We start from the raw sequence: 26318 nt of genomic DNA on the forward strand, positions 1-26318 counted from the left end.
GAAGATCTTAGGTTGTAATTAAATTAATAAAATTTAATTAACAGTGTTAATTTAGAAACATTTTAATTAAATTAGTTAAATTATTTAAATTTAACAGTTTTGATTTTTTAAAGTTGTTCTTTCTTCTGCTTACGTTTGTGCACGTGGAATGGTATGAATGCGAAATATATGAATTCATAGATGTATTTTTTTATATATATGGTGACCACTGGATTATACAGTTCAGAAATAAATGAATCACAGCCGTGAAGAAACTATGAAGAAAATCAGTGTGATAAACCTTGATAAACTTTTAGATAACTTCTCAGAAATAGAAAAGGTACGTGAAGAAAGTAAAAAATATAGAAACTGCTATCTATGAGTATTTTGTGGCATTTTAGTAAGCTTTTCAAATGACAATTTCTCCTAAGTGGTATCCGCTTATTCTTATTAATACGCTTTGTGATACCAACTTTGTTTGAAAAGTGTTTGTATCGACTGTGTCTCAGAGTGATATGAGTGACTTCCATGGAGTCTGAGAATTTTAATGGTGCGGAGGACAGTTTTGGCTTATTAGGAAAAGCATGGAAGTGTCTCTTTGTATCAGAAGCTGCTACTGGAGATAGCAGTATTACACAGCTTTTCTGGACTATCCTTTCAGAAATTGTTCCTTGTTCTAGAAAAATCTCATTTTCGTATCAGGAGCCTCTGCTCCCATGTTCCATATGCATTGACTTCTCTCTATTTTATGTGTATGTCAGTTCTTAAGAGATTAATCCACTGAGGAAAATTGGTACTGTATTTCTTGTTAGACTCATCTTGGCCAGCTGTCTGGTGATGTCCTGATCAGCAAAACCATACTAGAGGTAATATAAAAAGGGTACCAGAATAAATTCAGCATTTCTCATGGAAAAAAACATATTATACCAATTCCTGTTCACACCCATTACTCATGTTGGTGCTCAGTGAGAGCGTTGACAGCCTCATGTGCAAAGCAGTAGAAAGAACCTTGCTGAGGCTTGATCCAGACTGTGGACAACAGAATTGAGAAGAAACCAGTGTATAACTAGTGATGTAAGTCAGCATTCTTAGTTCTGCAGAGTAAACTCGCAATAGCACAGGCTCTCAAGTCTAGCATTGTTCTTCTCTGTAGAATGGCAAATAATACAGGTTTGTGACTGCAGGATTGTGAAAATGTTAAATTTTATATTAATTTAAAACTCAAATCAAAAGATACATTAATGTAACTTTAGTCTTTTTCCAATGTTCTAGAAAATAGCAGAAATTAGTGAAGCAAATAACCTGCTGGTTCTGCAGCTGGAAAAGTCTAACAGGTTATTAACATTAAGCCAATCAAAAGAGGAATCAGTAAAAGAAGGTAAGTTATTTTTCAAAAACGGTATAATTTTTACATATATTCAGGAAGTTCTGAGAAATATTTCCATTATTTTCAGTTATTTAAAATATGAAAATATAACAGAAAGGATCTAAGATACTGTGTGAAAAAAAGTAATCCTTAGTCGTGGGTCATGTAATGGCATCCATCTCATTTGCATAAACCAGATAAATTTAATCCACAAATGCATCTCAAGAACTGCATTCAAGTAACTGTTTTCCAGTTGGTGTTAATGTCCATCCACTTTAAGAGATTTTTGAGTGCATGCAGTACCTACAAAATAAAAACTTTCCTTTTGAGTTTTCTTTCCTTTTCCTCTTCATCTTTTTTCTTTTGATTGTATTACCTCCTTTTCCAAGGAGACAATGTTTTGGGAAAGAGAGAGAAGATCGGATGAGTTTGGTACACCTGATGATGTTATCATGCCCAGATGTTTACCTTTCCCATCCATACAGCCCTCTTCAGCTTCTAGTGAACTGCCACAGTTTACAAAGCCAGCGTTTGTAAGCGGCCAACATCAGTAGTTTTACTTAAAGTGCTAGCCTGTGACTTACGTTAATCCAAAAGCAGCTCGGATGTCTGTGTAGAATGACAGGGTCAACATTCAGGAATAGTAAGGTCAGCACTGACACTATCGTGCGCCAGCTGAGCTGTACCATTGGTATCAGAATGACAAATGTTTCACCTGGTCACCAGAAACATTTTGCCCAATGAGAAATGAGCCAGATGCATTCCTGAATGCATGTTTTGCTGCCTTCTGAAATATCAAAGCTTGCCTGTAATTGGAGATGGCATGTCAGACTGGGGGAGCTGGTGCTCTGAAATAACATAAACAATTCTATTTCTTAGTTGCTTGTGTGATTTGGTTAGTTTAGGGAGAAACTGATAGCCCAGTTTGGAGTTTGGACTATATTTTCCCTATACTGTGTTGACTGGAATATACTGAATATTGAATCATAGAATTGTAGAATGGTTTGGGTTGGAAAGAACCTTAAAAATCATCTCATTCCAACCCTGCTGGCACTGGCAGGGACACCCTCCACCAGATCAGGTTGCTCAAAGCCTCATCCACCTGGCCTTGAACACTTCCAGGGATGGGGCATCCACAGCTTCTCTGGCCAACCTGTTCCAGTGCCTCACCACCCTCAGAGTGAAGAAGTTCTTCTTTATCTCTAATCTAAAACTACCCTCTTTCAGTTTAAATCCATTGCCCCTTGTCCTATCACTACATGCCCTTGTAAAAAGTCCCTCTCCAGGTTTCCTGTAGGCCCCCTTTAGGTACCGGAAGTCTGCTAGAAGGTGTCAGCCTGTCTTCCTAGCAGAGATGCTCCAGCCTTCAATCATCTTTGTTGTCCTCCTCTGGACTCGCTCCAACAGCTCCCTGTCCCTCTTGTGTTGGGGACTCCAGAGCAGAACACAGCACTGCAGGTGGGGTCTCACAAGAGCAGAGTAGAGGAGCAGAATCACCTCCCTCGACCTGCTGGCCACGCTTCAGGAAACAGTTGGCTTTCTGGGCTGCAAGCGCACATTGCCAACTCATTATTGAGCTTCTCATCAACTAAGACGCCCAAGTCCTTCTCCTCAGGGCTGCTCACAATCCATTCTCCGCCCAGCCTGTACTTGTGCTTGGGATTGCCCTGACCCATGTGCAGGACCTCACACTCAGCCTTGTTGAACTTCATAAGGTTCTCACAGGCCCACCTCTCCAGCCTGTCAAGGTCCCTCTGGATGGCATCCCTTCCCTCCAGCGTGTCCACAACACCACGCAGCTTGATGTCGTCATAAAACTTGCTGAGGGGGCACTCAATTGCACTGTCCATGTCACCAACGACCTGAGTTTTATTATTCCTCTTTGAATTTTGCTCACTTCAGTTAATCTGTAAGGACCTTGGCTATTGGTAGAATCTCAGTTTCTTGTTCTGCCTACACATTTGTTTAACTTCAAAGAACTGAAAAGCTTTCCAAAGTGATTATACTTTTTATCTGTGTGAGATTTAATATCTGAAGAGGTCAGATTAGACAACGTGACAGCCCATTTTGTGTTTGTAATGTCACTATTTGGTTATAAAATGTAAGGAATAGCATATAATCCTTCAAGGTTGAGTTCAGTTAAGCTGATGCCATTGTTGTAGGTTTATTCTATAGGCTGTACTTGCGTTACTGTCAGCTTTAATGTGATCAGTTTTGGTTGTATTTCTTTTATTTTGCATAGCAGATGTCATTATGGTGCTAAATAGTTATGAACGATAATAATAGTTAATATTAAGAGGATTCAAACTGTTCAATGGAAGCTAAATAATGAAACGACATTTGCTATGGGGAAGTTATAAGCTTCTACATCATAAAAAAAAGTTGCCAAATAAAGGAGGAATTAAAGTGAAAACTATTAAATTGAGTTTTTCTTTTATACTAGAAATATATCTTTTCAGATGGGTTTTTGAAAAGAGGAATAGTGTCTAGTACTTAGCATGGATTTCTGATTTCTTATTCTTCTGTAGTTTGTAGAGTTGCTGAAGCGTGCATGTTTTTGCAGAACCTTGGTCTCTGACAAGTCAGCTTGCTAAAAGTTAGGAAGCAGGGTAGGAATAAACTTAGTTGCACGCTGGAGTAGGATTGCCAGTTGGTTTCACTTAGATCTTTGCTGGGACTTAAATAAGAAATTGGAAAAGCTATTGAGTAAGTGAGTGAAGTTTGCTAATGATGCTATTCTATTCAGTTATACCAAGAATTTCATAGATTTCTTAGATTTCTAGGTTGGAAAAGACCTTAGAGATCATCGAGTCCAACCGTCCCTAATCCCCATTAAACCATATCGCTAAGTAGATCATCCACCCTATTCTTAAACACATCCAGGGATGGGGACTCAACCACCTCCCTGGGCAGCCTATTCCAGTGGCTGACAACCATTTCAGAGAAGAAATACTTCCTAACATCCAACCTGTGTCTGCCCTGACTAAGCTTATACCCATTTCCTCTTGTTCTATCACCCAACACTAATGTAAAGAGCCCTTCCGCTACCTCCCCACCATCCCTTCTCAAGTATTTGTAGGCTGTAATCAGGTCTCCCCTCAGCCAATCTCATGATACAGAATGATCAAGTGATAAAAAGGGGAGATGAAAACAAGTAGCAGTGCATGTGGGAGGCATTTTGTGTAAACAATGGTTGGCCCTAGTTGGCTACTTCTCAGGAAAGAGATCTTGGTGTCCATCTGGACAGTTCTCTGAAAATACCAGTGGTCAAAGAAGCAAACAGTGATAGGCATGATTATGGAAGAAAGAGAAACAAACATCATGTCATAGATTCATAGATTCATAGATTCATAGATTTCTAGGTTGGAAAAGACCTTAGAGATCATCGAGTCCAACCATCCCTAATCCCCATTAAACCATATCCTCAAGTAGCTCATCCACCCTATTCTTAAACACATCCAGGGATGGGGACTCAACCACCTCCCTGGGCAGCTTATTCCAGTGGCTGACAACCCTTTCAGAGAAGAAATACTTCCTAACATCCAACCTGAATCTCCCCTGACTAAGCTTATGCCCATTTCCTCTTGTTCTATCACCCATCACTAATGTAAAGAGCCCTTCCCCCACCTCCCCACCATCTTTTCTCAAGTATTTATAGGCCGTAATCAGGTCTCCCCTCAGCCTCCTCTTCTCCAGGCTAAACAGCCCCAACTCCCTCAGCCGCTCCTCATAAGTTTTATTTTCCAGACCCTTGACCAGTTTAGTCGCCCTTCTTTGGACCCGCTCCAGGAGCTCAATATCTCTCTTAAAGCGAGGGGCCCAAAACTGGACACAATATTCCAGGTGCGGCCTCACCAGTGCCGAGTACAGGGGCAGGATCACTTCCCTGCTCCTGCTGGTCACACTATTCTTGATACACGCACACTATTCTTGATACACGCAGATGTCCCTGTGAAGCTTGTGATTTTTGTGTAATGTTCTGGTCGCCATGATTCAAACCAGACATACCAGAACTAGAAAAGATAACAGGGAAGGTGGCAAGGTTCGGTATTCTTAGAGAGGAGCACGGGACAGGGAATTGGGAATTGGTTATGTAACAAGGCCCACAGAGATAGGGGCTTCACTAGCTGAGACTCACTCCCACTGTACCCATGCAGGGCTGTCCCAGTGAGGGCTGTCAGAGTCAGCCAAAAGTCCATAGTGCCAAACAAGTACATAGTGATGGAACAAGGCCAAGGCCAAGACAGGAGACTGAGTCAGAATCAGGTTCAGAAATGGTAGCAAGAGCCAGACATGGTCTAGTGATCACTAGCAGGTCCATAGTGATGAGGCAGGTCTGAAATCAAGCCAGGAATTCACCTCCTAGGAATGACCAGGGTCTAGGTCTACATGGTACGTGGCTGCAACACAGCTGCAGCGTAGCTCAAGGTAGGCAAAAGGCAAAAGCCTCAGCTTAAAAGCAGCTCCCAAGGGAAGGAGGGGCAGCCATTTCTGAGTCTTCTTCCAGCTTTCTTCAAACAATGTTTTTCCAAAGTCACCAGCTGTACTCTTTCTAAGCTGGCCTTGAACCCAGCCAAACACCCAGAAGGTGGGTGGGGGAGAATGCACTTGGGGCCTTCCCAGGTTTGGTCACAATTTTGGAACATCTGAAGAAAGGCTTAAGTTGACCGGAAACTTTTCAGCCTAAAGAGAAAGAACAGTGCTGATATGACTCATAGCTGTGAAATAATGAACGGCATAGAGAAGGTGACTAGGGAATGAATGTTCACTGTTTAATGTAATAAGAGAAGTAGATGGAAATCAAACTTCTTGATTGATTGAAAGCAAACAAAAGGAGAAACTTTTTCATACATGACAAAATAAAGTTGTTAAATCAATTCCACAGAGCTTGTGGATAACAGAAGTATAGATTAGTTCAAAAGGATTAGAAAAATTCATGTGACAAAACTTAACGAATTTGTTAAACACAAAGACAGTACCTCTCACTCAGATCTCCCTTATTTTTGTGTTTTGGAAGCTGAGAGGATATATTAAAGGTAGAGTTTATCCAGCTTTTTTCCCTCTTTCCTGAAGTATCTTCTACTGGGTGTTGTGAAGGAGCATAGTGAACTGGATGGAACTTTAGTCTGACTCTTTAGAGCTGTTTGTTTCTCTATTAAGCACAAAAGACAATGCAGGACAGTCATTTAGAAACAGGTCAAGAGGCTCAATTATTGACAAAAACAGAGAGGAGGGGGTTTTTACAAAATAGATCTAAAAAGGAGGAATGGAAAGGTGGACAAAAAAAAAAGAAATTATTCTCACCATAAAACCTATGGGATAAAAGATAGCAAAGAAACTGAAAGAGACTACTCAGGAAACCAGAGCACCTGGGATGATTGCAACAAGGACTGTGGAAGTAGAACAGCCTGAAAGTCAGAAGAGAGATTTGAGCTTTGTAAATAATAGTGCCTCACTCAGATGAGATAAGAGCGACATGATTTGAGGAGATAGTTATGCTGATATAACTGAAGAGAATGACCTCTGGAGCTGGTTTGAAACACATGATGGAAAAAAAAATGTGGATGGCAGAAGTCCAAGTAAAAATACCAGAGCAATCAGCATGAAATATGAACTAGTTTTAGCAGCAGGGTTAGTCAAGAAAAAACAAATCTCAACAATATTGAGATCATAGTAGTTGTGCAAATTAGTATGGATATAGTTAGGAAGCACAATTGTTGGAAGGCAAGGATTCTGGTCAATGAGTAAGAGAGACTGTGGAGATGTTAGTAGCAGTAACGAAAAAAGTGAAAAGCAAGAATGTGGAACAACGTGTCATATCCAAGAGGTGGTTCTGAAAGCTACTTGATAAGAGATGCCAAAGGGATAGAATGTATTTAGAAATTAAGACAGTTGTCATGGCTGTTGTGTTGGGTTAACGTGCTTACCAGTAAGGTAAACACTTCAGGTATCATGGCATGAAGTACTTACAAGTTTATATTTTTGAACTGTATTCATTAATGGTGATCAGAAAGCTGGGTGTTACAAAACATCTTGGGCAGCAACTTGCAGAAGATGCTGTCAGAGGAGCCTTAAGGTAAACAGTTACCTTGTTACTGGAGTTCAGCAGTGACTGTAACGTTTAAAGTGTTTCAAAAGGACAATACAGCTAGTGTAGTGATTATAAATTATAGTAAGTATATAATGTTTCTAAACCACTTTACTTTTTCTTTTCGAAATGGTTAGAAATGGTCTGTGCCCCTTTATCAAATTCACTTGCAACACTGACCCTTCAAAAGAGGTAATAGCATATTATGTATTCAGATGCAGAGCACTAAGAGTTATGTCTGATAGTTCGATTCTATGTAAAACCTTTTTGAAAGTCAAAGCACTGTGGGATTGAAAAACCAATCTTTATTACTGTTGGAGTTACAGAGGGATCCTGTGCACAACTGGAGATGGAGAAGATGAAAGAGACCAAAGGTAGCATTGATACTTCCATTATTACTCTGGCAACAGTTGTCCTAACAGATTCTAGTTGTGAGAATGGCTTTTATATAGTGATATTGCCAACTGTGGCTTGGAAAAAGATTTGTCCTAGCGTTATGTCCCAAGCTGTTTCCTAGAACCCAGCTTAGCCACATTTCCTGGAAGTGTCGTTTGAAGAGTTGGTCCAAAGGCAACTGAAATTGCTGGGCTGGGACTACTACATCAATTTCTTAATGAACAGCGGCAACACACAGCCCTAATGTATGTACATTCTCAAGTGGAAGAGCATCCTGTTACAAATTTAACACAAAAGCAAATGGATTTACAGGATAGGTAAACAACTCAGCCTTAGAATGTAAGGCTTATTAGTAGACCACAAAACAATTCACAGAACAGCTAAGGAAAAAACATGAGAGACCACATGCTGCTGAATGGTTCACAAGTGATTCCAAATAAACATGCTGCTTACAGCAGATGATCAAAGAAAAAGAGCACTGAGGAAGGAAAGGCTGTTGTTCCACCTACCCTGAAGGTTTTGTGGCTACTAGTGGTGGTAGAGTGGAGGAAGTGGAATTTTATCCTGGCTGAAGAACCCCTTGTTAGTATGAGAAACAAAAATAGCAATAGTATTTTGCACCCCAGGAAATCTACAACAAGTATAAGTGAGAACCGGAGGGCTCCTTGATATCCTTGGTGGCCAGAAGTCTCTCTCTAGAACTGTTCAGGGTAAAAGAAGAATGGGAATTCTAAAGGAAATGCAAAAGAAGAAAGAAAACTTCTAAAACTAGAGAGAGTAGAGTGAAACACTTGAACCAGAGATAAGATGGGAAAAGATGAGCAACTGAGCAAGGTGTGTACATGTTCTGAAAGGTCATAAATGAGCTTTGTTTTGTCCTGACACATTCTTTGCTAAACAAAGGTGAGATTCAGGACGACAGTTTTTGTTCAGTGTAAATCATTGCAGATCCACTGAAGACAGATACAAGTCTGGCATTCTTGTTTCCTGCTCCTAAACCTTTTCGTTGCTGACTAAATGGGCTCTAGTGGTGCAGGCTACAATTCTGAACTAAAATCTACTGTAGTTTTTAAAAATAAAGCAGTCACATTGTTGTCCATGGAACACTTGAGGTGGCTCTATTTAGCATCTTCAGGACTGCGTATTTGTTGACTTAGTGTTTCAAAGGTGTTAAAGTAAAAAGTGATTGATGTAATTGCCTCATTAAAAAAAGCCAATAGCTGCAATTATAAATGTGGGTGGAAGAATGTGCAATAAATTATAGATATTAAACATGGAAAAAGAGCACTTAGGCTGTTTAGTCTTTTTGCATGTAGGGAGTATTCTTTACAGGAAAAGAACCACACAGAATCCATAACAGATGCTATGCCAGTGATCCACAAAGCTGCAACCATTTAGCGAAATTTTGCTTTTTCGTGTGGGTTCCCAGTGATTTTTTTCCAGTTGCAACTGTAATTACATAAGGAATTTGCCAAGATACGCCTTTTAAAGATAAGAAGGATAAGCAGATATTCTTGGGACTGGACAAAAGAGTGGCTTGCACTTAAATAGCTGTGATTTGTTGTAAGGCTAGCTGCTGTCCATTGTTTACTGAAGTGCACAGATGTCTTTCCAATTCCTGCATGACTTACAAGCATTTGGGTTTATTTCCATACATTTTCAAATGCGAGAAAATTTGTAGTAGAACTAGTAGGTACAAATGGGCATGCTAACCTAGTGCTTCCGACTTTGAATAGGAATTTTCCACAAATCCTTTTGATCCAGTAGAGGAGCTGAGGGCAGGCAATGTTCCTGTGCTGTTCGCGCTCCCTCTACTGTTTTTTTGGAGGCATGTGAGGTAGAATACAGCTGGCTAACGTACTCGGCTGCATGAAAAGCGGACTTGATGGAAAAATAGACTACAGGTCAAAAAGATTGAGTGGAAAACTGTATCTTCGAGCTGATCTTAATTCATATTCCTGACTCTATTATTTGTAATGTAGTTTTTAATTATATGATCTACAGTTTTCAACAGAGCTTTGGTCTTATGAAAAGAGTTAACTGTTATTTAAAGTACTTGATCTGTTGTGGAAATTAAAAGCCACTTAAGAAATGCAGTGGTACTCTGAAAATAGAAAGAAAGGTTTTAAGGGTAGGTAACCTCAGTTTTAGTGTCTCTAGTCTTCCCAGTCTTTGAATGTTTTGTAACTTTACTGATGAGGTTATAAGGAGCATAAGGGATAAAAATAGCATTTAAAGAAAACTGAATGTTGCATTACAGGCAGTCCACATGGTGTTGAAATATTAAAAATAAAATTTAAAAAAATAAAATTATGAAATACAAGTATGTAAACTGATAACAAGCTGCAGATGTGTACATGCACAGAAACATATTTATTTTGTTTAAAATCAGATAATGAGGGTATAGTAGCATATTCTGAATCTGTCCAAGTTTATTTTAAGCTGCAAGATGAATGTTAATATGTGCTAAGAAAAGAGGTGAGAAACTGCAATGAGTGGATGGTGTTCATCCTATTAGAAAGAATGTTGGCAAAAATGCTGTCAGGAAAGAAAGCCTCAGTTTCATTAATTACATCAAACTGTTGGAATGCTGATATGGAAAACTTCCATTATTGCCCAGAAAACCATAACATCCTTGTTGTCTGGCTAGAAATAAACATGTAATAGTTTTATGAAATTGTTCATATTGCTCGATAAAATTGTTTTTAATCTATTGTCAAACTAAAAGCTAAAAGTAAGCCATAACCATGTAATAATAATCTGAGCTATTTCTATAGTCAGTAGGAACACTTAGACTTGTATGTAATCAAGATGATAATAAAATATTTAAGAAAAGTTTATAAACCAAATATAAAGTAAAAATTGTGAAAGAATTATTCAAAAATACTGTATTTTTCATTTCTTTTAGAATGTATTACTCTACAGAATGTGATAAAGGGTCTAACACAAACCATTGAAAACCAGTGTAATGTGAAAGGTAAAAGCAAAAATGTTCTTATATATACTGTACTGTAATTTAGAATGAGCAGGCATTTAACTTTTTGTTTTATATTTACCTTTTTTTCAGAGAGAGAAATCAGTTGCAGCCAAATAGAAAGGGAAAAAAATTATCTCGAATCAATCTTGTGCAGAGTTTTGTGGTCTGTGTGCTAAATGAGTATCTATTGCTATTATCCTACTTAGAATTCACATGTAAAAGGAGTTCTGCCTCAGTGAGGTTTTTATAATAATAGTTGGGCTTTAAATTTATTTCAGCATACCACAGGCAAAAAGTGGGAAAGTGTTATTCAGCTGTCACTGGACTGTAGCCTATTAAAGCATTTATGCATAGTTTTTATCACTTTGTTAAACCAAAGAGTCTTAATCCTCAGTGTAACGTTATTAAAACTTAGCTGTTTATCCATAAATACTCGACAATTACTCATTGCTATTTTTAAATAAAATATATAAATATTTGCTGTATCTTTATACCACAGTTCAGCTGTGGAGCATGTAGTTAATTTTATACTCATAGTGTGTTCAAGGTATATTCACATAAATATTAATAAACGTCTAGCAATTGGAAGTATATGGCTGCTTTTAATACTCAAAGTGACTTTTAGTAATCAAAAAAGCATTATCTGCTTTTTCTAAATTCTGTTTTTGAGATACTAGTTTCTAGGTTTTGGAAAACAAGTGCTTAAAAATTTTCCAGTTTGCATCTTCCAATTCGAAACTGTTGAAGCCCTGATGATAATCTTTTTCTGAGCCAAAGAACTTTGCATCTAGATTTTCTTGAATGCATCAGTTATCAGGAGGCTGAAGACAATTCAAAGTAGTAGTACCAGGCAAATATTATGATTAAACTATTAATTTTCTTGTTAAAAAAATTGAGATTGAGATTACGTAGTTCTGTAAATGATGATTATCATGTCTACAAAAAAGTTTCTTAAAGTTCAGGCAAGTCAAAAAATGAAAGTAATTTCTTTATTCTGCTTTCATGCTAATAATACTGTCAAAATGGGCTTTTTTTAGTGTAATGTTTTTTATTTACATAGATGAAAATGGTAGACTGAAGGGTACCATTGACATCTTGGAAGAGAAATTAAAGGCTTGTGAACAGGTACGTCACAAAGGATCATGCTTTAGATAGAGGAATAATATTTCATCTCTATTGTAGCTGTTCTTATATCTTTATATTCTTGAGTTTGCTACTGAATCCATTATTGTTGCACTTTCCCTAATGTTCTTCATGTGTAAAAAGAGACGAGTTGTTCTTATGACAGTATCAATATGGGAATGTGTTAGAGGGAGTAAGAGGTCAGAACTAAGTGCTGAGAACTCCGGCTCAGTCTAAGATGCACTTATTTTTGTAGCTGTATTTAGCTTTAAATTCAACTTTACATTCTAAAATAGAATTCCTTGCCTTAAAATATATTTTGTGTGAAAACAAGGTTTTGATATTCACAACACCTGCTGTACTTCCAGAGAAGTAGGAACTGTCTGAATTTTGTCTATAGTTTCTTTGGGAGTAAGTGCTGCAAAGATAATAGGTCTCTACTTTTTATCTGTGTCTCATAATAAATTCCATTTACCATCTCTCTCCTCTTTATCAATGCCACTCATTTTTGGAAAGGAGGTAACACCACCAGGGCTTGTCAGAAGTTGTGTTAGTTCTCTGTGCTAAGACTGCAGATCTCTTACCCATATAGGATTAGGAATCTCACTGCTGATTTTCTTTGTGTTTATACTAACTCTGAGTTAACAGTAGGGCTATTATCTTGACAATTTGAGAATAAAATAAGTAATGCCTTCAGAAAAATGTGAGAAAACTATGATTCTATCCATTATATACATGCATGGACAAGGTGGAACTTCCTAGTGTTGTTCTGAAGACACTTGACTGTGTCCATATATACTATTACCACCAATAGTTAGTGAATTTGTGAGTGCCTCTGAGCACTGATCTGGTGAACGGCTGCCTGCCTTGCCAGAAGGTTCTGAGAAGAGCTTTGGAGTAAGCACCTCTACATTGACGGCTACAGCCAATTCTTTGATAATTCTGGAGTAGTTATGGGAGCAAACTTACAATAGGCATACTCAAACTCTTCACTTGAGTATCAGTGCCACCAGCATCACTACTGCTGATATCACTGATATTTCTACTGCTGCCAGTATGAAGTTGTGGAATCCTTGGTAAAAGCAATATTAACAAAATTCATACTTTAAATATGACTTTTGTTACTCAATTTTACAGTCAAAAATCTACAAAAGTAAAACTGTAGTCACGTAACTAACTGCAGCATTGTAGCAGATCCTGGGTTGAGGAAAGGAGTATTACCTCTCCGTTTGCCTGTTCTAGTAATTACGATTTCTGATTCTATATTAACTGGTAGCTGTAATACAATGAATTCTGCTACATTTTTCGTCTGTGGACTTCAGCCAGATTGTCTGAGAAGTAACCGGACATTTTGAATTTACTAGATTGAGGATAAAACAAGTTCTGAATTACAGAGTACTGTACATTTTTACAGAATATTGTGCTGTAGAAGGCTGAAAGCATAGAAACCTCAAGATCATTATGAAGCTTTTTATATTCACAGGAATATAAAGATCAGATTGAGAAACTTAAGATAGAGATGAAAAACAAAGAGGAAGACCACAAACTAGAAATAACACAGTTGAATTGCGAGATAAGAAAAAAATGTAAGTTGTCTGAAGACTGAATGGTATAGCACTGGGTAAAACATGTTGTAACCTGTAGAGGCTATATGTCATCTAGGACAAGTACAAGTTCCACTTCTTAGTGGAAACATATGAAAGCTAGAAGTGTACAGTAGACTGTGGCAGTGAGGCAATAGTACAGCGGTGCAGGATGAGCAGGAATTCCCGAACAGGTAGAACAGACACTGGGAACTTGGACCTAAAAATCTGAAGGAATGAAATTCTAGGTTAAGTATTGACTGGAAAATTGCTTTGAACTATAAGCCAGACTGCTGTTAAAAGTGTTCCAGCTATGCTCAAGAGAGTAGGACATCATTTTCACAAATAAATAATACAGTAATGAGAAAAAACTGATTTCAGTGTAAATTTTTTCTATTACTGGCATAGCCTTAAAGAGTAGGTTTCTTTGGTCATCCACTCAGCTGAAAAAAGCCAGACAAATTCTTTTTAAAATGTGATGCTTCCTTAAAAAGACTCCACCTTACTGGGATGGGACAGTGTGGTTCTCACATAGTTGTAAAGTATGTTTTTTGCTTGAATGAAATTGTTTTCCTATGAAATATTGACCTGCTGTTCAAGAAAGTTTTAATATTTGGGAGATTATGTTATTTTTCCATCTAAATATGTTCCTATAATCATTTTGTTTGGTGTTACTGCATTACTAGTTGAAGTACAAGAAGTGGAGTATAGAGAACAAAGAGAGAAAAAAGAACTGGAGATATTAGAGCTAACTCGACAACTGAAAATTCAAAATGAAGAGAAGCAGAATGAAATAATTAAACTGCAGATAGAGGTATGCATTATGAAGCTGAGTTAAAGACCACTTGAGCATTGGGTAAACTTAGAAGAGATTGTGTAGTGAAAAATGTTAATTAGTACTTAACAAAGTAGTATGATGGAATCTGGGAAACGTAAAAAATTATTGTCTTTACAAAGACCAGTGGCATGTGCTGCCTTCCATAATGGTATCTGAGTTGCTTCTCCTCAGGAATCGAGTTCTACATACTGTATAGGGAGGTTCAAGTTTGCTGTGTTCTTGTTTTAAATTAAATTATTTTAAAAATTGTGCTAGTTTTCAAGATAAAGGAAAAAAAATCCTTTTTTTCTGCTTATTTTTATTCTTTTTAATTTCTGAATGCTAGGGAGATGTATTTTTTATAAACTTCCAATAGCTTAAAGACTTCTAATCCTGTGGAGATCTGAGTCACAATTCAACATGTATTTCATGACTCAAGTTTTAAGCCACTCTCATTACAGAAAGAATGGAGGAAATACTTCAAACCTTTCACATATCAAAAAAGAAATAACATGTGAAAGTTCAGGCTGAGTTATCCTTGGAATGTGAGGGAAGGGTGATGGTTTCAAAGGTTTTTAGAATCTTCTGCATTTTCTCCTCCTGCAGATGGTGTTCAAAATTCCTTTTAGTAGTCATCTTGTTCATCTAAATGTATTCGGTTTATCGTATTTGTACTCTTTACTTTTTGTGATATTTTGAGACATTTTTTAACAAAACATAACTTGTAATTGCATTCTTTTTTAAATAAGCTAAAGTAGCTTCCTGGTCCTAGGATTAAATAAGCTTGCTATTGCTATTTTCAGATACAAAATCCAATTTAAAAAAAAAGAAGAAAATTATAGTTGTATTATTTAGCATACCATTTTTCCTGTTGGTTCTTAATGTTTTATCTTTTCCTGATTCTTTCAGTTCAATGCCAAGTTAGCAAGAGTTCAGAATAAAACCACGAAATCATTTTCAGATGCTTCTGTCTTGCCACAAAGCATTTATCGAAGGGTACGTGCTTTAATAGCCTGTAGCCTGCAGATACCAAATACTGTGACAGCCTGTGCGAAACAGCACTTCCCTGAGGTTTTACGGTGTTCTTCCGCAACAAAACTTTGGGGCTGGGGGAGTTTCGGGGGTGGAGCCTCATGTCTTCCGGTCCATCTTGGTCTCTCCCACATCCCTCTCCCCTCTGGACAACTACTCTCCTGTCTTTTTGCACTGATGATGGTATAGCTGGGGTTCAATAGCAAAAGCCCACACGTGAAGTGGTTTTAGTACAGGATTGTTAGCCTGGTAACTTGAAACAGAGCTGACATAAATGTCTGTGATGTAAATTATCACATTGTGATGTAAATGACTGTGGTATAAATTTTATATGTATTTCATATATAATTTTTACACATATTTATATAAAGGGCAATGGATATGGATATGGATATTTATATGGATATGGATACAAGGGGAAATTGATTTAAACTGAAAGAGGGGAGACTTAGATTAAATATAAGGAAGAAATTCTTCACTCTGAGGGTGGTGAAGCACTGGAACAGGTTGCCCAGAGAAGTTGTGGATGCCCCATCCCTGGAAGTGTTCAAGGCCAGGCTGGATGAGGCTTTGGGCAACATGGTGTAGTGGAGGGTTTCCCTGCTTATGGCAGGGGCGTTGGAACTAGATGATCTTTGAGGTCCCTTCCAACCCTAACCTTTCTATGATTCTATGATAAATTATATATAAATCTGTAGGCTTGGGACTTCAGGATGTCACAAAAATAGGATTCCGGGAGAGTCATCTTTGCAATATAAAATACATAGAAAAATATTCTTATTAGAATATTTCTCATTAGCAATAGCATATTGTAGTGTTACATAATTCAATGCGATGTTTAACACTGAAGGCTTTGCTTACATTAGAAGCTGCAGCATCTCCAGGAGGAGAAAAACAAGGAAATTGAAATTCTCCGAAACACCATAAGAGACTTAGAGCAACGTCTTAATAAAGGCCAAGACCTGCACTTGAAACGGAGGAGGTTTTGACTAAATGATATGAAGTATTTCAGTAGCACATACAATGAGGAACAGAAACAATGTATTTCAAACTGCGCACCTGACAGTAAAAACAAGAGGTGAGGAAATACGGAGTATTTTTTATTGAAAACGCTCCTGTCAAATATTCCAAAGGGATGCATTCTGTGTATATTCAGGGCTACTTTCTTGCTAATCAGCATTCACAATAAAAAGCTTCAGGTTTCGTAGGAGTAATAATTTCCCTATTAAACCATCATTAATTATGGTGTACACTTTCAAAGCAGTTTTCCTTCCCTGAATATTCTCTTCTTCATCCAGGAATCCTTCAAACAACTACATTTTTACTTCAGCTCAGTTAATCAAAGGTTAGGAATGCTAAGCTACAAACAAAGAAGTTATACAAGTTTAAGTGGTATATTCCCTTACTAATCAATACAGATTTATCAAATTCAGCACTGTTAAAACAAAGATAAACAGTAAACCAAGGCTGGATTTCTTCTGCCCCTCCCTCTTTTTGATACTGACACCAATTCTGCATGAAGAGTTGTTAACATTGCTTCTCACTTCAGACACATTCTTACTGATTTAGTAGGATTTTACAAGCTGTAATAGTATGTCTTAGTGAATCCTGATACCATATCTAAGCCACAAAAGTTAAGCATATAAATCTGTTACTTTAAAATAATGCATCTACTGCTTGTATCTTACATTTGAGATTAAAAGTTATTTTGGCACGTTGCTTAAGAATAAGCTTTTCTTGTACATAATTTGTATCCCCAAGTTAGAAAAAAAAAAACAAAAAAAAAACCCCAAAAAAAAACAAAAAAAAAACAAAACAAAAAAAAAAAAAACAAAACCAAGAAACAAACACTAACTTTTGAATCTATTCCCTCTTCTTAACAAAAAATGATTAAAATATCTGTTTTGGTTATCTTCTGTTCTTGATTGCAAAACATCAAACAGGAGCCCCTAGGTCATAGTTTATGCTCCTGTCCTCACAAATGCAAGCAGAATGTTAGAAGATAAACAAGAAAGACAAATTAATCAAGAATGCAGACACCTTCCCAGTGCAACTGAAAAACAAACTACGGGTCAATTAAATTCCTTTATGATGCTTTTCACTGATGGAATTTGACAGGTATTGTGTAATTCTAAGGGAACTGCTCTCAAAGTCTCGTTCTTTGCAAGATTTTAACTCTACATACCTGTCTTAGTATAATTTTTAATTAGGGACAATAAAAACCCTTATTCTGCTAATTTTCCAACTCTCACAACTGTATGAATTTCGGTAGTAGGACTCCCCTGCATTTTTAAGGTGCTTAGTTTGTTTTTCAGGCTCAGTTTCTTGCCTTTTCCTGTCACTGTCAGGTGTCACTGGTTTCACTTGCTCCTCCTGCTGGTGACTGTCACGCAGCAGCAGAGAGCAGACGTCACTGTCAAGATTCAGTGACATCCTCGTCTGACAGCTGGCCATGTCACCTGCAAGAATTCGGAAGTGCTCCACGACACTGTCAAGTGACAGAATTTCCTAGCTCTTCAAACAAAAGGTGTCGACAATGACAACATCAGCTACTCGAAGTTGAGTCTGATGCTGTCTCCCAATTTCAAGTTAACTGTTTTTTACAGCTGGTTTTCCCCTTTTTTCACAGCTTTTTATCTTGTGTAATTTCCACACTTTCTCCTGGAGGAACAGTGTCTACCTGTTCATGACTACCTGTCTGATCATTTCTGTTATGGCCAAAAACTCTATGACGCCGACCACTGTGAGGATGATGTCTTAGAGTTTCAGAAGGAGCCTGATGGTTCTCATTTTTGGAACGACGACTGCCCTCGTGATGGTGGTGGTGGTGGTGGTGGTGTCTGTGCCTGTGCAGGTTGTGGTGATGGGAATGTTGATCAGTTGGTTTGGGTTCTATCTCTGCTAGCTTTTCATCTGCTTTTTTAGTGATGTTTTCACATATACCATCAATATCAGGTTCCTGAAAAACAGAAGCTTGCATTAAACATAAGGCATTATGTTTAAACTAGTTGTAAAATATTAATTATCTGAGTGTTTTTTCAGTACCTGAAACCCAATTTTAAATTATTCTCACTACTTTGCTGAAGAAAGATATGAATGTATCAAAAGACCTTGTTTTGCAACACCACTGATAACCAGACAGGGCTCTAAACATAAACTTTTAGGAATTACAATTCAGTAATTGCTATAAAAAGTATTCTTTTTCTAAGGATCCCAAATTTGACCAGCCTGAGGCCTACATTTAGCTGGAAAACTGTATGACGGGAACAAAAATTATTCTTTCCATTGAACTTTCATGACTGTGTATGCATATTTCTTGATAATCCTTTAAGTAGTTCTGCTCTTTAGTTATATGTAAAACAAAGCTTCCTTTCTTTTATAATGGTAACAATAATTTGTCACCTTGTATCATCACTTTTTAAAAAGTAACTATTGTATAGTGTGTTTAAATGTGAAAACTGAAAGGACTAGAAACTCAAACCAGCCTGGATTCGATTCCCAGGTTTTTAAAACAATTACTATTTGTTTAAGTATCTACCTGTCCCCAGAAACTAAAGTAGCTAATTACTTGCTATCTGTGCATAACTCCAGAAAGAGAATTAGCCTCCAAGATTGCGTTTGGATTTCTGAAAATGATTTGCACTCCTATCAAGGGCAGGAATTCAGATACTTATTATAAATTAGATCTAATTCACTTTGAAAAATGTTTAAAAGCTCTCTGTCAAGACACACGAGATGTGTAAATTTTAAATCATGTCTTTTGGGATTAATCACACTGAAATAATTTTTTTCAGTACCAGTCAAATCCAGTTTCATTCCCTACTATATACAGAATGAAACAAGAAAATAGTACCGTGTAAGAGCAGTTTCCACACTTGTTCTCACAGTATGCAATCTTAATAGATTCTTCTACGTATTGGAAAGACAGGAAGGAATAAGGCAGTCCCAGGTGATACACCAGACGGCCACATCTAAGGAGAGAAAAGACTCTGTGGTTACATATGCGTAAACATACACTTAAAATTAAATATTTCTTCTTATCACACCTTGTTTCATTCACGTCAATCCACCCACACCATATAGTCCCACGGGGAGGACTTCTGTCCAAGTTTACAGGCGAAACCAACATCTGCCTGGCAAACATTTGCCCACTCACTGCACCCGTCAGTGGTGTGAAGTATGACTTCTGGCTGATGCAGTAACTCTGCTGCCAGGAGCATCTGGCTCAGCAGTGTTGAGATGAGCAAAGGTGCACTCATTAGAGACTCGCCTTGCTAATGAGGAGGGTGTTTGCATAGTGGCACGAATCGCCACGTGGTTGTGGGTCCTTACAAAGAATGTTTTTACGCAACACAACATGCGTTTTGATCAAAATGTGCATTGGGGTGCACCTGTGTTACCGGTTTAGTGCGCACGCGGGGATTTCTGTGGTGCCTGATTTGCCCCACATCAGCACTCAAGCACTCTGCGCTTGGCTACACAACCGGAACATTCAAAGAAGCGGGAGTAAGCGCAGGACTTGTACAGAGAGGCACCCTGATGACTACCCCACCTGCCATGTCAGCACATGGTCCTCCAGCCTTAGTCTCGTACACGTCTGCAGTGCACATCTGGGACCAGCAACAGGCAAAGACTTCACCGCCAGTAACGGCACAATAAGGACATACATTCCTAAATCATGGCCAAACCAGTGCCAAACCCACTCATAGTGCCGGTGTATCCTACATGTCGGCAGCACAAAACTGTCCAACCTTTCCAACGCTGTAAGCCTGGTGGCAGCTTTGGGGCACCTCCACGAACTACAGCCGTGTTCCGTTTGTCTGTCATACGACAGCAACCTTCCACACTCAGGCATATCTGTTGCTGTGACATGCAGTCTCTCTAAAGATGGTTCTAGTGCGAGTTTCATCCCACAGGCCTAACTTGGCCAATTCGTTCAACTTCATCATATTACCAAAAAAACGTTAAGTAACCTTCTAATTCTTTATTAATTATGCTTCAGTATGAACTGAGAATGTTTGTTACAGTAACATAATAGTAATTAGGAGGGACGTGTTAAAAGTGCAGTACTTGTCAAATAATTTCCATCACATCAAAACTGAAAAATCAGGACTTCAATTAAAGGGTTATTTCTGGTTCTGCTAAAAGATACATGTCCCATAATCTTATGATCAAAGAGCTATTTTCTTCCGAAGTTTAAGTTTCACTTAAAGACTAATTTTTCCATATGGCTACATGACATTTTCAACAACTCCGGTCAAAATGTCTTCGTAAGAACTCACACAGATTTTCTCGTTTGATTCTACCTTCACATGTGTGGATGTAACAAAGTTGTTGAAAATAAAAACAGTGTAAGACTAGAAGCATCCTATCAAATTCTGCACTCAGTTATACTAATCTAAATCCACAGTAATTATAAACAAAAATTTATTTATCCCAAACTCACTTAAGCAAAAGAAGCCTTTTATTTTCTGGCTTTTTCCAGCAAATGCAAGTGCTTTACTAAGTGCAACTTAGAAGTCGATTATGATGTCTTTATTGTGAGGTAACTGGGTTATTGGCAGATCAATGAAATAATACAGAGGTTTTCAAAGCCTTGCTCTAAATAAAGCCAAATATTTTCCTGCGCTCCCCTCTAAACACAAACCTGTCATAGATGAGAAAGTCATCTTTGTTTCCATTTAAGGTAGTCCAGACGTCAGCTTGCTGTTCATCTTGCTGGTAGACAGTAATATAGTCTGAAACACTTTCTTTCAGTAGGTGAAATTTCCTCTGGGAAGAAGTTCCCTGATGGTTGACAACCACATACGAGATATTGACGAGCCCTTCATTCTCTAACTTCACTCGCAGGTCCTCCAATCTATTGGAGAATGTAAAGAAGCAAGACCATTAATCATTAGAGAATCATAAGTTTTGCCACGTTCAACAAAACTTAATATGCTCTATCTTGCTTTTATTACAGTGAATTTTATTTTCTCCCAGTTTTAAGGGCAACAATCTAACACTGTTAAAACATTCTCACATTTGCCACGACTATCAGCTATGCTGTCACCAAACCAGGCTACCATGGCTAGTACGCCATGGGTCCTGCCCAAGTAAGTAGAATGCAGTACTAAGTAACATAGACAGGTCTGTTTTCAGACTGAATTCAGTGTTATTTTTATTTCACACTCTTCATGGTCTAACACAGTTCGTTTATTTGACGTCTTTATTTAAATGTTGAGATTTCGGTCACATAGTTGGTGAAAGAATGCATACCATAAACACAGCAGGAAGGTGAATAATCGAGAAAGCAAACCTGCAGTAAAAGGCTGAGAGCTCTCATCTTGTCACACACCTTGACACAGCGATTTTCTGTAACAGCCAGAAAAGGGGTACTGCAGCGACTGGGTCAAAAGGATGGCTACAGGATGTGTGCATGACCTGTCTGGCAGTCATTAGTCTTTCCCTTTGGCATCCCATCACAAAAGTCTGTCTTTGCTTGACAGTACAGAAAGCTGCTTTCCTGCTGTACGATGAGGGTTTTTTTTTTCCCTTTTCATTTGGATCCTTCCTATTGAATTGCGCTAGAAAACTCTTTTATTTTCACTTTCAGGAAATAGCCTAGGGCTTGAAAGATTCTTTAAAACCTTTCTAAAATGTACAGAATCAAACCCAACTACCTGGAATGCCAACCACAAAGCCCTCTTCTGACTTCGATGGAGTCAGAAATTTACCACAACTTTTTCAAATCTAGTTCTTAAAAAACTTGCCAAGACTATTATAGTATGAAGCTATGCAGCCTAGAGGGGGAAACTAAGATGTTATTACAGTGATTAAAATCAAGCTCTGAAATCGGTACTATGAGTTTTTAAACCAAAATGTTTTCACAATCATTAAATGAATCCAAGATATAAGCAATATGTATGCAATTCCTGTTTTGGTCAGCTCAAAATTATTTTCTTGCTGCTGTTACTGTCATGATATCCAATTATTTGGACAGGAGTAGGTCCTAGAAACTAGAGCACTAATGTCCCAGGTCTTGTACGAAAATGTAATACTGATGATTCTCTTGAATGCTTCATCTGTTTTTCAAAAGGCCAGGTTTTATCTTCTGGATTTTTTTTTTTTATATCTAGGACAGGAGCTGGGAAAATGCATTAAAAGTAAGTGTTTTGATTTGTCTCTCCCCTACAGATCTTATGTAAGAAATGAGTGATCACGGATTTCTCTGTTTCAGGTGTTCTAGCCATGTCAGAGAATGATTATGTTTCTTGGCTTTGGCATCTTTGCTACATTAATCATCTGTTGCTAACAGAACCATAGCCTTGAGGAGCTGTTTCTGTTGGGCTTCCATTTGTTTTGGGCTTCATTAATATCAAGCTGATCACACTTTTATGTTGTAAATGCAATCTGGAGAAGATGAAATGTCAGTCAGGACTAAGTCAAGAGATAAAGAATCTGAGCCACTGGCACAGAACACTCCTGCTGAGAGTCAACCTGGTCACTCTGGTCATACATGCCAGCTGGGATGGTGGCATCTGAGGAAGCTAGAGTTCACTGAGTGCATCTGTAGTTGGGCACATATATTATCCTCAGATGACATTAACAAATTGACCAGTCATGTTTTCACAAAAACTGGGAAAGAGATTCACGCTTACCTGGAAGCCTGCAGCAGGCACAAGTATCAGCTAGCTTGGAGGAGAGCCACCACCGTCACTGAGCCCCTGGAGTTCAGCATTGGGTTCTCCTCCCCAATATGCCATTCTGGGGGCTCCCTGCAGTTCTGGATCTCTGTCCCTCCTCTTGGGAGGAGACAGAGAGCCAGAACTAGCCCCAGTCCTGCCCACATGGCTGGGCTTTATCTGAAAAGAGAGAAAATAAACAAAATGAGATCAATGCCTAAACAAAGTTCAGACACTGGAATTCCCATAACAAAACACAGCAGCATATTGACTCCATTCAGTTTAAAAAAACCTGTAAGAATAAATTCAAGCTATTTTATTTACTTGTTTGATTGCATTTCTTTCGTTTTACAGTGGAGTTCCCCTATAATAAACAGGCAATTGTGGGTTTGTTTTTTTTTTGTTGCTGTTGTAGGTAAACAGATAAAAAGTAAGTGTTTAGAATAACTGGATTTTCTTTAAACGCTACTAATCAGACTATGTTGTTCCTTCCTCTTTGTAATTTCATCTTGACTGTTTTTAACACTTCGGTGATTTTAAAGTGGCCTAATTTCTTATGTTTTGAAATCAGTGGTGCTGAGGCATTTTACACCAGTAAGAATTTGGACAGTTCACTCCAGATTCCAGAGTAATTCCACTCACACCAACAGTGTATTTTGGTACACAGCAAGTATTACAGAACCTGGCAGAAATTTAAAAAAGACTTAAAAGATTTTTACAAGTCAGTCTGTAGCATTGGATCCCATTGGGAAAAATCTCTTAAGAATGCAGGCTCTATCTAGACACAATTCTGCAAACACAGGAGATGAAAACTGAGTTTCAGTGTTCCCCAGATCTTACAAAATCTCTCACCCACACTTAGTCCATTTAATGTTTACCAAAATCAAAGCATATGAGAAATTCTATCCTCATCTTTTCGTTTTATTCCATTAACATAATTATTTTGGCTTAATATATTTAGAAAACATCCATTATCAAGAAACATATAAAATCATAAAACTGCTCTCCAGCATGTTCTAGGTTGTGGAATTGTATAATTTCACCACTGGTACCAGAGTCTGACGATAAACACTAAATGTTTTGGAAACACTAAGCTGAGATAAATAACGTACGTTTCATCGACCTTGTCATGTTCTAAAAAATTAAAACATTTTGATAATTGAGCTTTTAAAACAACAGCCAGCTGCTGCACAGCCGATACTATTTCTGAAATCCGTCTCTCCCTAATGGTTCTTTCCTGCAGTTCTACCAAACCAAAAACAATTTAGATTCAGTACTCTGAAGATTCAACTGTGGTCCAATTGCGAACAACAGGGCCACTTTTTCACTCTCTCCACACTTCTGGAAAGCTGCCTGCCTTTATAGCCATTATAAACACATGAAACTCCTATGACGTCTTGAGATCCTTCTACGCCTCTACAGCCTTCTGCAGCACTGGCACACAATGCCCAGCAACAGCTGTCTCGCCCCGTGAACTTTATGAGAGCCGTGTTCTGAATTACACTTTTCTTCGGATTTCAACTTTCTAGTTGGTTTCTGATGGAAATTTCCACAGTCAGCCTTTCCAGCCAAAGAAACAAGCAGACGCTCTGCCAAATCTTAAGTCATGAAGCTCTTTCACAGCAAAACCAGCACACTTACCCTTTCCTCCCCCCGTTCCTTGGCAGCTCCGCTGAACTCCGCTGCAGAGGAAAAACAGTGTGGGGAAATGGGCTGCGGTATTTATACAGCTCTTGTTTATCTCACTTTGCAGACGCGGTTCAAAGTTCAGGGAGCTCATTCTGAACGACCTTGCAAGCAAAGCAAACCCCTTTAGCAAAAGTAGTCAAAATATTTCTCCATTAACTAATTCCGAGTGGAAATCATTTATCGTGCCGAATGGCAAGGTATTTTTAATATAATGACTTTGGATATCAGGGCGTGCAGTTCCTCAGTCACCCCAGCCAGCTGGAGGTAGTGGTACAGTCAGAGGAGGGGGGTGGGCCAAAGAGTCATTATTTTCCGAACACAGTGGTAACCACAGTGAGCAGGGGACGGTTCTTCTCCATTTGTAAAAATGCTGAGCCAGCTCTTTTTTCTCTCATGTGCTTTATCTGACATTTGCTTTAGAGAATGGTGTACCCTGTCTGAGGGCACATGCAGAACAGAGCTCCTTTTGCCCAGCTGCTCCTGATTACATCACACAGCTTTAAAACTTAGTTCAGAAGAACCTGCCAGTTTGTCAACTTCTGTTGAAGCTTAGAGCCTAGATCATCAGCCATTTAAATGAACGTAGCTACATGAGAGCCATGAAGCTTTACCATCGGCCACAGACGTGTAACTCCTGCGTTACTCTGTTACGTTTTCTTAACACCACCACCACTGAGGTATCTGCGGACATTCAGGTTGAACTGTTTCCTGCTCTTTTTCCTCAGTGAGAGATTTGTTTCTGCATGGCATATTTTATTTTGACAGTAGTTTGCTTGAGTTTGATCTTCTTCAGTATATGTGTTTTGTGTGTTTATGGAGAAATAAATGTTTAAAAACTTGGTATGCCCTCAGAGTTTAAGGTGGTGAGATTTATATTGCTCAGTGCTGTGGCCTGAGACACTGTCTCCTGCACAGATGAGCTTTATGCTTCCAGCTGAGTGTGAGAAACAGAACTGCCAGCCTTGGGGTTTATCCTGTAGAAGTTCTATGCTCAAGTCAATGGAAAGAAAGACAAAATCTGAAGTTTTATTCCAGAGTCTTGGAGGACCTGATGTAGAAAGCAGACAGGTATCAGACTGAGACTGATTTGTTTTTAAAGGATGGAATGGGCTCACATTCCTTATATTGTTAGAGAAACACATGCTTGTATTATTTGCTGAGTTGGGACCATCATCATAACAGTGATGATGTCCTTTACTATTCTAAATGACAGATTATTTGCTGGGCCTCCTGCCTCAGTATAGGGTGTTGATTTTCAGTGCTAATGAAGCCCTGCAACATTGTTTGAAAGCAAGTATTTGGTATGCATTACGCCTGTCAATTCCTAAATGAGCACTGAAGCAGCCAAAAAAGAAACGAAGCAGGTACAGATCTATTAATAGGGAGAGGAATAAAATGCAGCTCAGTAGTGACTGACGGTTGGCCTCCTGCCAGTTATTGCAACACAAGTGGAGATACTATCAAAAAAAGAGCAATATTCCATTCCCGTTTCTTTTTCACCTTTGTAGAGGGGGATGTTCACAGGGCTTGGTTAAGAAGTGCTGAGCCCATAAGCCATGTGTAATACCAGTGAGGGATGCTGAGACTAGCAGCTCGCAAGTACTG

General features: G+C 38.4%; 2 protein-coding genes across 2 annotated transcripts; one reads left to right on the forward strand and one right to left on the reverse strand.

Moving 5' to 3' along the window:
* Positions 1 to 232: 232 nt before the first annotated feature.
* Positions 233 to 16386, forward strand: CCDC152 (coiled-coil domain containing 152). Its single transcript, XM_086628933.1, has 8 exons — positions 233 to 319; positions 1252 to 1357; positions 10738 to 10806; positions 11867 to 11931; positions 13412 to 13514; positions 14198 to 14325; positions 15238 to 15324; positions 16227 to 16386. The coding sequence occupies exons 1-8, from the start codon at positions 233 to 235 to the stop codon at positions 16347 to 16349; spliced, it is 768 nt and encodes a 255-aa protein (XP_086485059.1). The 3' UTR covers positions 16350 to 16386.
* Positions 16387 to 17649: 1263 nt separating this feature from the next.
* SELENOP (selenoprotein P) lies at positions 17650 to 24722 on the reverse strand. Its single transcript, XM_009981393.2, is given in 5 exon segments — positions 17650 to 18319; positions 19214 to 19331; positions 21008 to 21220; positions 23001 to 23204; positions 24666 to 24722. Coding segments are annotated over 4 exon segments (1095 nt in total). The 5' UTR covers positions 23192 to 23204; positions 24666 to 24722; the 3' UTR covers positions 17650 to 17746.
* Between the last annotated feature and the right edge of the window lie 1596 nt (positions 24723 to 26318).

Source organism: Tauraco erythrolophus, chromosome Z, assembly GCF_009769465.1.
Source record: "Tauraco erythrolophus isolate bTauEry1 chromosome Z, bTauEry1.pri, whole genome shotgun sequence".
Lineage (NCBI taxonomy): Eukaryota > Metazoa > Chordata > Aves > Musophagiformes > Musophagidae > Tauraco > Tauraco erythrolophus.

Coding starts and splice junctions, on each gene's coding strand:
- CCDC152 (XM_086628933.1), top strand. CDS start 233: ATGAATCACAGCCGTGAAGAAACTATGAAGAAAATCAGTGTGATAAAC. Junction 1,358..10,737: donor AGAGGAATCAGTAAAAGAAG/GTAAGTTATTTT, acceptor CATTTCTTTTAG/AATGTATTACTCTACAGAAT. Junction 13,515..14,197: donor TTGCGAGATAAGAAAAAAAT/GTAAGTTGTCTG, acceptor CTGCATTACTAG/TTGAAGTACAAGAAGTGGAG.